We start from the raw sequence: 12093 nt of genomic DNA on the forward strand, positions 1-12093 counted from the left end.
TGAACAATTTTTTTAATTTATGAACAATTTTTTTAATTTATGAACATACATTTTACTGTTATGAACCATTATATTACTTTTATGAACATATATTTTTTTATGAACAATGATTTGTTTTTATTAACAAATATTTGATTTATGAACAATTATTTATGTTTTATGCATATACATTTAACTGTATGAACATATGTTTTATTTTTTTGTGAATATTGAAACATTTGACACGCCATACTTACCAACCCAAGATATTCATTTTCAAAATCTAAGGATGTGTTAGAACCGAAACAGTTGAAAGCTACAGGTATAACTAAAAAGGACTTTCAAAAATAGTTAAATCCCACTATAGTCAACTTTGCCTTGCCTGAGGGAGTTGAAATCTTAGTTTCTTTACAATTTCAAAACTTATTTCCAGACAACTTTAAAAAAAGTTTTGTTATGTATCATGTTATAATCGAAGAAATGACTACTAAGCTCATTATACCCTCGGCGACTGATAGTCCACCAACGGAGGTATATACCAAGTGCCGTTAAAAAAAATGAAAACAAAATGTTATGTTTTATTCGTCTGAAATTTTAAGGGCAACACATTAGAAGTAAGAAAAACACAATACAGACTAAACAAGCAAACTTGAAATAAAAAGGAACAATTATAAATTCCCTGCCCGTAGTTCTACAAAATGACTTTTATGGAACAATAATACTGCAAGGTTATGAAATTGTCGAAAATATTGCAAGTAATAAATGTATTGTTAAGACGACGGTTATATCTTCAAGGTCAAGTAGGTTACACATACTTCCGTATTCTACCGTAATGAGTGAAATTGGGTTTAAATAAATTTCTTTCGTCATCATTCCTATATATTCAACCTTTTGATCACATGATAATTCATGATGTTATGAAATAGATGTATGATTCATGAGTGATATACAATAATTATCATACTGTTTAAACAAATGAATGATATGAATATGATATAAAACTAAAACTAAAGAATAATTCATTAATGCAATATTTCATTAATTAAACTGGATATTATTATTCAATATGTTTCTATTATTTATGTTAGCATTCTCTGCCGTATGGATGCCAATAGAACCATTAAATGACAATAAAGGATACATGTCATTAATGCATGATGTACAAAACTTACATAAGTTAAACGGTTTTATTAATAAAAACCCTAATACACTTTCTAAAATAACAGATTTACTTGCTGTAAGCACAAATCTCAGAAATCTCATCAGCGAGCAAAATCCTTTTCGATCTCGTGAAAGTTTTCCTGTTGAAAACGTAACATCTGATTTAACAACAGATACAGAATCTCCAGCCTCGACCACATTGCCTCCATCGCTGCCCGTGTCCAACATATGCATCAATCATGTCAAAGGTATAATCCAAGGATTGGCTGACAAACAGCAATGGGCCTTAAGAAGTAAGTAATTATAACTAATTAAAATACTAATTCTTCTTAAATGGCTGCAGTTCTTTTCCCACCAGTTTATATTATTTGCGCCAGATTTTAATAAGGAATTTACAACAAAAAAACTTGATTCAGTCTAAACGATATTTTCTCTGGGTGAGAGCATAATTTACTTGGCGGACAAAATATGTGATAAATCAACTAATATTTCAAATGGATGTTTTCATTCGACTTTTTTGTTTGTTATGTGTAGAAGTCCATACAAGATCCTTAGTGGACTCTCTCTAAAGAATATATATATATATATATGTCTAGTTGTCGCCGGAACTTTATATCTAGAGACATTCCCTTTTTTATCGCCCACACGGGTAAGTTCCAATGTATGATAGAAATTCAAATATTGGTATGTATGTCAGTAAGATGTCATCTACTCTGTTACACCTATTATACTTTCGAAACGTTTCAAGGGCCAAATTTGAAAAGGACTTTTGAACAGTAAAATAAGATAATGTTTTCTGTCTAAAGCTCACAAAAAGAATATGTTACCACTTTTCAGCTACTGGACAAAAATAAATTTGTTATTAAAAATATTTAGGTGAATTACGCATTCTAACAAAAAGTTCCCCATCCCCCAATGTGAACGACCTAGTTAAACTTATAACCGGGTTTGTACTCATATGAGTACCAAGAAGGATGCCATTTGTGGAGCAGGATCTCATTACCCTGTCGAAGAAACCTAAACAAACTGTCAAGATGTTCTCAACTGACAAAACTTTATGTTTTTCTTTCGATAATGGACAGAAGCGTTTTGAGGTCACTCCTTAAAATCTTGAAGTTATTTTCTCAATACAAGTATTTCATTTGGATCAGTTTAATGTCCACTCCCACTATCAAATATGACTTGATGATTTGTGAATAAACAACTTATCTGATATTATATATCCTAATGATAAAGTGAGGTGATGTTGAGTTCATGATGTACTCACAAATGCCCTCTATTTAACTATATTACGGGAAATTACAATGTAGTTAAAGCGGAATAATATAAACAGAATGTTACCCATTATGTTTGGCTTCATTAATACTAATTTTATTCAAACTAAATATGTTAGGTTGAATCAAATACTTTTGTAAGTAGATACTTTATCTGGCAAGTTATTGACGATCTTGCGACACAAGACTGATAGTATGTGCAAAAAGTTAGTACTTACTTATAAACTTTCACAAAATTATGCACACGAAATGACACTATATATTATTCTTAAGAAATGAATTAGGATAAAGTTCATAATCTTTGATTCTACATAAAATTTAATAGTACATACATGAATCTGTACACTAGAGTTAGTGTATATATATGTTAAGTATATAGTGAGTGACCACAACATTGAAAGGGTGGTTAGTGTATATATATGTTAAGTATATAGTGAGTGACCACAACATTGAAAGGGTGAATGTGAATTGTGCTTTATATCTAAGTCTAAATTAATAATAAAAGCCTTCAAACAATTAGAAATACAGGCCGGAATTTCATATTCTCTCGTTTTGTTATCAAGTTTATTGAAGAAACACTACTCCATGTTTACCTATGTTTACAGTGATTGATGCTGCAGGGAAACCACCTGCCGATATACTCGGAGGAGGACTTATATGGCTCGGGGATTATGATGAATGTCTCTCAATCCAAGCTGCTGCTGTTAGTATCAACAAAACATCATACAGTATCAGTGGACAGTACTGTATAGCCAGTCTACCGTTAAAAATTCCACCAACCATGTTTTCTCCTGTAAGTACTCAAGGTATTATGGCCAGTTTACCGTTACAAGAAATTCAACCAACCATGTTTTCTCCTGTAAGTACTCAACCCCTCATTGTCAGTTCACCGTTAAAACCAGTTCAACCAACCATGTTGTCTCCTGTAAGTACTCAAGGTCTGTATAGCCAGTCTGCTGTTAAAACGAATTCAACTTCCCATGTTTTCTTCGTAAGTACTGTCACTTCAATCTCAATGTTCAAAAGATGTTATTGTATCTTATAAATTTATTGAGTGTGTTGAATTACTTTTGATATATTAAAACAAAAGAGAGGTGAACGTTACCAAATGGATAATCATAATCCAAACGAAAACGACCCAACAATGCTTGGCAATAACGAAAACGACCCGACAATGCTTGACAATAACGAAAACGACCCGACAATGCTTGGCAATAACGAAAAACTATCAATAAACAAACAACAGTATATGAGACAATGTTTGGCAATAACGAAAACAACCCGACAATGCTTGGCAATAACGAACAACTATCAATTAACAAACAACAGTATATGAGACAATGTTTGGCAATAACGAAAACGACCCGACAATGCTTGGCAATAACGAAAACGACCCGACAATGCTTGGCAATAACGAAAACAACCCGACAATGCTTGACAATAACGAACAACTATCAATTAACAAACAACAGTATATGAGACAATGTTTGGCAATAACGAAAACGACCCGACAATGCTTGGCAATAACGAACAACTATCAATTAACAAACACCAGTATATGAGACAATGTTTGGCAATAACGAAAACAACCCGACAATGCTTGGCAATAACGAACAACTATCAATTAACAAACAACAGTATATGAGACAATGTTTGGCAATAACGAAAACGACCCGACAATGCTTGGCAATAACGAAAAACTATCAATTAACAAACAACAGTATATGAGACAATGTTTGGCAATAACGAAAACAACCCGACAATGCTTGACAATAACGAACAACTATCAATTAACAAACAACAGTATATGAGACAATGTTTGGCAATAACGAAAACGACCCGACAATGCTTGGCAATAAAGAACAACTATCAATTAACAAACAACAGTATATGAGACAATGTTTGGCAATAACGAAAACGACCCGACAATGCTTGGCAATAACGAAAAACTATCAATTAACAAACAACAGTATATGAAGGCTGTGGAGGCCTTACGCGACTTCTGGCGCGGAGAGAATTAAGGTTATAGTAAGTATATGAAACAAAACGTAGAAAATCACTAACCCCAAATACTATATGATTACGTGAATGTTTACGTGAACTTTAAATACTAAATGTTTACGTGAATTTTTATTTTACTTTCAGGTTCCTTCAGTTAGCGTTGGGTTGTGTTTACCTGATAGCTGTTCAGATACTGATGCCAGCAATTTGATCAACTCGGGTAGGTGAAAAATACAAGCAATTCATACTGACATGTGTTTATGAAACAACCATCAACTTAAAAAAAAAATTGCTATCACATTGTAAGATATGAAAAGAAATATTTAATCAACAAATAATATAAATAGATAAAATGAAGAAATTATAAATGAGTAACAAAAATTATATTAATGATCATTGCGATTGAAGCAGCATGATACGTGTATATATTCTGATATCATTTGAAAAGAAAATACTGAAATAAAATAATGACAATATATATAAAGAAGGTATATTATAACAAAAAAGAGTTGTTGAGTTAGATTTAACTACTTTCTTGTTCTGTAAAACCATTTTGCCATTTACACTTTCAGTGATAAGCATTGTATCCAACAGTTCTACACAAGCAGTTGTCAGTTGTAAACATCCAAATAAACCATATGATACCAGAGCAATAATTGTGCTGTAAGTACGAAACAATGAACCAGAAATTAAAAGTTACTTGCACTAATAAGATAAAGATAAAGACGTCAATTGCAATAAGCAAAATTATGCTATAGCATATTTAAATTACAACATTGTCATGTGTAAACAAGGTAAAATTTATAATAATATGATAATGCATCGTTATATCAATACAACCACAACCTTCAAAATGATCCCTACGAACAAAACAAGAACATATCAATTAAAAGACATTTAAAGGTCAGTGCAGATTCAAAAACACAAAATGACAAGCTACCAAAGAACAAATCATAAAAATCACCAATAAAACACCAAAGACACAATGAACCGATCCAAGAATACTTGCATTTACGCATACCTAGTTCAAAGCAAAAAAAACCAACTAATTAAATAATATGTTTCTTAGACAAAGTTAACTATCAATTAGTATGTATCCAATGAATCTAGTGTAAATGTAAATATTTCTTTAGTTTGCTTGCATTGTTTGCCTCCGTTACTTCTACTTTTAACTCTTAACATTGCTTATTTTTCAATTCAAAATATACTGATATGAAATAATATCCACAAGCATATTGCAATATGACAAGATTACAATAATAGTTATTTGACTTTTTTAATTGAGTTTAAAAATGAAAAGTCAATATCTAATATTATTATCCTGCTTTATATGAAATGTCTGATACGTATATCATTTAAAACAATATATTTTCAGTGCAGTCATAGCCTGTTTTATTGTGATCATGGTTGCTGGAACAATTTACGATATAATAATAGTTCAGCTACCAAAGTGGCAAAGACAAGCGATGCTTTCTGAACTCAATGGGGATTTGGTTGTTGAGGCCAGTGAAAAAGCTCCGCTGATAGGACAGAATAAACAGATTATTGTCGAAGAAACTTCGGATCCAGGTAAGTTTGGAAAAAAAATATCATAAAGACATGTTAACTTTACTGAACATACAACTTGTGCTATGCAAGTAAATATATGGTGTTATTAAACTTGTAATGACATATTTATTCATTGTACTAGATACAATTACAAAATTTACTGTGGTCATCTTAATAATGACTTTAAAATATCCATGACTGAGGAAAACCCCGTTTCATCAAAATGAAAAGACAATCAAAGGGGTTGACTTCACAAAATTAACCTAAAAAACTTTGCCTTTCTCAGAATTGCCCAATGACAATCTCTAACTAATATTATTTGACGAATTTAGATTATTTTTAAAGGAAATGAATGAAACTGATCTAGGTATACTTATATACCTGTTAGTATAAGAAAAGCACATAATACATGTGGCAAGATTTAAAAATAAAGCCTGTCTGATATTTCAAACTTTTTGCCATATGTATTTAACTCTAGTTGATGTGCACATTGAAAATGGAATGAAAGGGAAATTATAAAATATGGACTGACAAATACCATTATACAATTTCTTATTTTCTTGATAAACTTGGGGGTTAAATAGTGGCAAATATGCACCCTTAAAATACCCCTAGAGATATAAAGAAGGATTCGTTATCTGCTCTTTGGTCGGGTTGTTGTCTCTTTGACATGTTCCCAATTCCCATTCTCAATTCGATTAACTAGTTTTACTTCACTCTGACAACCGCCAAGCTTCTAGCGGTAAAAGTCCAATAGTATGTAGCCAACTGTAGCAGATCCCTTTCAATGTATACACACTACAGTTTATCCAATTTAGAGTAATTATATATACATATATATATACAACTCGTCTAAACATCAACACAACAATGTTAGATCTGTAAATTTGCTTTCGCAATTTGTTTGTTCTTCCCTCGCCGGGATTCGAACCCATGCTGCTGAGATATCGTGACACCAAACCGCCTGCACTGTAGCCGTCTCGCTAGACCACACGACCACCTGGGCTTCATTAAAATGAAGCTTTCGATGGCCGGGTGTAACCTTTATATTATATATATATATATTGAAGTATAGAAGCAATTTTTGGATTGAATTGGTTTATATTATCCCAGGCATAGATTACCTTAGCCGTATTTGGCACAACTTTTTAGAATTTTGGATCCTCAATGCTCTTCAACTTTCTACTTGTTTGGCTTTATAAATATTTTGATATAAGCGTCACTGATGAGTTTTATGTAGACGAAACGCGCGTCTGGCGTACTAAATTATAATCCTGGTACCTTTGATAACTTTTTATATCATAAATATTCGACAATCATTTTGGTTATTGGTTTAACACCTGTATGTTCTTTTGTAGGTATTTTTGGAAAAATTTTATTAGCATTTTCCATATACACGAACGGAGCTAAAATTCTGAATACTGATCAAAGTGCTGGATCATTGACAGCGATAAATGGTATACGATTTCTGTCGATGTCATGGGTTATTCTTGGTCACAGCTATATTTTCGGGCTTTCATTAGATGGTAAGTTAAGACTCCATATTTAAAGTATGTGCGACTTAAACCACCATCAGAAAATTAAATCAAAGTTTCGAAAACAAAAGGCTCTCACAAAGTCAATTTTCAGCTTTCATCAAAGGGTCATACTTTTGTGGATTTACGTCATACAATGATAACAATCATACTAAATACTGGGAAATAAATAATTTAATGACCACATCCTTGCCTTTGGTCGTTTGTTGATAGTTGTCATATTGACAATAATACCACATCTCCTCTCTAAATGATATTATATATTAAAAGATACCAACCCATTTTAGGGGATTCTCATTTAAGAAATTATTTGGAAATATCTACATTCTGAAAAAAGGTTGACACAATTATAATTCATATAAAGTATCTCTTAGATTTCAAACAAGTATGAAGTTTCTAATGAATAAAAACGACAAGTAAAAGTAAAACAGATAAAACTATGATAAGACAATCAACAGTGTATTTCTCAATAAAATAATATGATGTTCTATAAAAAGACAATCAACAGTGTATTTCTCAATAAATTAATATGATGTTCTATAAAGAGACACTCAACAGTGTATTTCTCTATAAATCAATTTTCTATCCCAACCAGGTTCACTCGGGACTATATTTTGGAAAAACATGCCAACAATGCTAACGGTCTAGAAATATTCAAACCGAAAGTCCTTATAAGTCATTAGATGAATGAAATGACACGGATATTTTTCTTTTTTCTGGGACATTTTTTTCTCCAATATTTGATGTTTATTAATTTTTTATTATATAGAATAATGTTAAAATTCATATATAGTTATTTTTTTTACATAAAAGAATTCATAAATTTATGTTTTAGATAATGTGCTCACTTTCCTTCCTCGCATGCTGAACAGGATAACTTTCATGGCTGTTGCTAATGCCTTCGTCTCTGTGGACACATTTTTTACTCTCAGGTAATGAATTAAGTAAGAAATGACTGCATCTGCTACTATAAATAACTATAAATGGATGTAAACGTTTTGATAAATTAAGTTGAAAAAATTCAATCTGGTCATCTCACTTATGTTTCGTCATAATTTTGTTATTGGAAGGGAAAGCGTTTGTTATGCTGGTTCTGATGTGACATTTTCTACTATTCAAAGTCAATTAAATGTCAACATTCATTTAACACATTACATAAACACAAGTTTTTAAAAAATCTTCAAATCGGCTAAGCATGTTTTGCCGTTCATCACAAGATATTTTAGACTCTGACTTGCTGTATTTGGTGCATTTTTGATGCAATAATGGATTGATGGGCCAATTATCAACGTCTAGCAATTATTACACACAACTACACGCTATCAAGTATTGTCGACCTTGTTGATGGAGCTTATTTTATAAACATTTTTTTTTATTTTACATTATGAATTTTACAGTGGAATTTTGTTGACATATTTAATAATGAAAGAACTGAAGAAGAATGACGGAAAACTGAACTGGGGAATGTTTTATTTCCATCGATTTTGGAGGTATAGCCATATTATATTTTACATTACACAGTACCATTTCATGAAATAATAATACTTAAAAACATGAAATATTAATTTTGGAAAAAAGTCAATATAATCATACTAAAAAAATGGAATTGTCAAGTACTTTACCAAGAACATACCAAAACGTCATAGATAAACATAGACGTAAAGTTCTCTTCAGATAAAAAAATATATGACAAACCTACCAATAGGCAGCGTTTAACACTTCTTCATTAGTAGTTTAAATCATCATTGTAAAAATATACAGTTTTTCTTATTATAGAGAAGATAACATGCACCAGATAACGTTGGAAAATAGGTTGAAACAGATTATTTATTCAGAAGCCATTTTTGTAGTGTATCAATATTTTTTGTTTTGTTTTGGTTCCTTGTAAATATATCCAAGCATTTTAAAGAGTTAGAGAGGGACAAACAACATAAGAAGTCAATTAAACTGTAGATAAAATGAAGTTTACAATATGATTGGGCCATGAAAGTTAACTTGATCATGTTCATGACAAGCGCCTTGTAATATAAAGTATACTTTCATTTGCAGACTAACGCCACCCTATATGTTAATATTCATGGTATATATTGCACTGTTTCCATATATCGGAAGTGGTCCTGTGTGGCCTGAAGATGGGCTTGAACCTCATTACTGTAAACACGGCTGGTATTATAATCTCTTCTATATCAACAACTTTGTTGATGACCCAGACCAATCGGTAAGTTTTTTTTATGGAGACAACATGGTGTTATTTGTATCTCGATATAAGGTTGTAGCAGATACATTGTATATATTTTACGAGACTTTACTCATTTTGTTTAACAAACACCTCATTTACCTTGTGATTAACCCCATTGTGTAGTCTGAATCACCAATTCGCGAAATTTTAAAACATGTTTAAAAATTGAAACCCTGAGTATAGAAGAGAAACGTACCAGTTCTGATATAAACATTCTTTTATACCAGAAGGGTTTTGAAGAAACAAGCAGAGAGCCACTTAAACAAAAACTGTAATACGAGAATCTAATTATTCTGCACAATTTGCATTTTACGATCTTGTTTTAACCAGAACTTTGAATCAAAGTAGAAATTCATCTATAAATATTTCATTATATTTCAGTGCTTTGGATGGGCTTGGTATTTAGCTAATGACATGCAGTTCTTCGTTATCAGTCCTTTAATTATTCTGCCTATTTTTCAGTAAGTATTTAAAGTATAAAAAATCCATCCATGATTGTACTGCTTTAAAGATATACATTGTTGCTATATTCGAACATAAATTAACAAAGATATTGCGTCGGATTCCCCTATAAGTTTGTTTTAAATGGTTTTGACAATGTTGCAGTTAAAGGACGTTTAACTTTTAGTGAGAGGTTTAGCTAGTAATAAAAATGTTTAATCCACCATTTTCGACAGAAGACACTGCGCATGCATTTACCAAATGTAACAATTCTTATCCTTCGTTTGATGTAATTGTGCGTTTGATTTTTTTTTCATTTGTTTAGGGACTTTCCGTGTAGAATTTTTCCAGACTTTTTATTAAATATATTTAAAAATCGAATTTTCACACTTTCCTCATATTTGTTGAATTTAATTCGGGCTTTTTAAATCTTTGAAATTAAACGGTAAATCATAAGTTATTGTATTATACTTTTCAGCTTCCATATTGCTGGGGTAATTGTAATTTTGGCTTTTTTATTGGGCACATGGACTGCCACCGGTATAATGACCACACATTGGGAAATACCTTTATCGGTATTTGACGGGTAAGTGTTTATTGCATTACCCAAAGTTCCTGGAATTAGAAAGATTTATTGTTATTTCAGAACTATTGAACTATATTATGTGCTTGTTAAAAAAAAACCATCTCAACTGTTTTTTTTTTGATATTTTTGATTATTGCTATTTTGTGCATTTTTCATTTGAGTTTTTATGTGATAATTTGTCATATCATGCTACTCGCATGAAATGGAAAGTTATCGCTAGAAACTAAGGAGACAGGTGGTGTTGCTAACGAAATTGACATGTTTAACCCCGCCACATTATTTATGTATGTGCCTGACCCAAGTCAGGAGCCTGTAATTGTCTTATCGGGGCCTTTTATAGCTGACTATGCGGTATGGGCTTTGCTCATTGTTGAAGGCCGTACGGTGACCTTTAGTTGTTAATGTCTGTGTCATTTTGGTCTCTCGTGGACAGTTGTCTCATTGGCAATCAGACCACATCTTCTTTTTTATATGAAATTGACAACGTCGTCATAGGTAAAATAGCGATAAACAGATTATCATTGGTCATCTCAATTCGATTGCTTTCTCGCTTTCGCCGTTCCGGCTCAAACGAGAAAACCAATCTCATTGAGATGATCAATGATAATCTACAATAATTCTACTCATTTTAAAACCTCAAACGAAATTTGGACAAACCCATATTTGCTCAGTTCTTCTTTAATTGTGTTTTTTTTTTCAACTGAACATCACCACTGCAGATCTCATAAAGTGCAAGTTCATTATGTTTGAGATTCTATGCTACATATACTATATATATAGGCGATTTAAATTTGGTAAACAAGTACATGTGTGCATTCAATGTTTTATTTCTTCGTTGAATTCCACTAAGGGGCATTTAAGGGAAATAAAAGGTTTACTAGAATAATCCTATGTATATATCGTTTCGTATTTTTTTCGGGCTTACTAAATATAACTCGTTGAATAAGTCTCAAATGTATACGTTTACAACACAACTTATACAAGAGTCACTTGAAATAGGATTCAAACAAGAAGGTACACGGATGCCCCATCCGCACTATCATTTTCTAAGTTCAGTGGACCATGAAAATGGGATAAAATCTCTAACTTGGCATTGTAATCATATCATAGGGAACATGTTTACTAAGTTTCAAGCTGATTGGACTTCAACTTCATCAAAAACTACCTCGACTATAAACTTTGACAGGAAGCAGGACAGACAGACGAACGGACGCACAGACCAGAAAACATAATGCCCATAAATGGGACATAAAAAAGGGAACAAATTGCAAAATAAGATTAACTGACATCCTTCTCAGCGGACAACAGAACCTCCCGATCCTTAAACAA

The 12093-nt window shown here is 31.9% G+C and overlaps 1 protein-coding gene across 1 annotated transcript in view; it reads left to right on the forward strand.

The window, feature by feature from the left end:
* Positions 1-1013: 1013 nt before the first annotated feature.
* Positions 1014-12093, forward strand: part of LOC143062563 (uncharacterized) — a 56185-nt gene continuing 45105 nt past the window's right edge. The window contains exons 1-11 of the mRNA XM_076234227.1: positions 1014-1433; positions 3020-3207; positions 4560-4635; positions 4988-5078; positions 5791-5984; positions 7322-7489; positions 8334-8430; positions 8896-8988; positions 9548-9716; positions 10119-10198; positions 10657-10764. Of these exons, the coding sequence (XP_076090342.1) occupies positions 1046-1433; positions 3020-3207; positions 4560-4635; positions 4988-5078; positions 5791-5984; positions 7322-7489; positions 8334-8430; positions 8896-8988; positions 9548-9716; positions 10119-10198; positions 10657-10764 (1652 nt within the window). The 5' untranslated portion in view covers positions 1014-1045. The remainder of the gene's footprint in view (positions 1434-3019; positions 3208-4559; positions 4636-4987; positions 5079-5790; positions 5985-7321; positions 7490-8333; positions 8431-8895; positions 8989-9547; positions 9717-10118; positions 10199-10656; positions 10765-12093) is intronic.

The sequence above is a fragment of the Mytilus galloprovincialis genome, chromosome 2 (genome assembly GCF_965363235.1).
Source record: "Mytilus galloprovincialis chromosome 2, xbMytGall1.hap1.1, whole genome shotgun sequence".
In the NCBI taxonomy this organism is placed as follows: domain Eukaryota; kingdom Metazoa; phylum Mollusca; class Bivalvia; order Mytilida; family Mytilidae; genus Mytilus; species Mytilus galloprovincialis.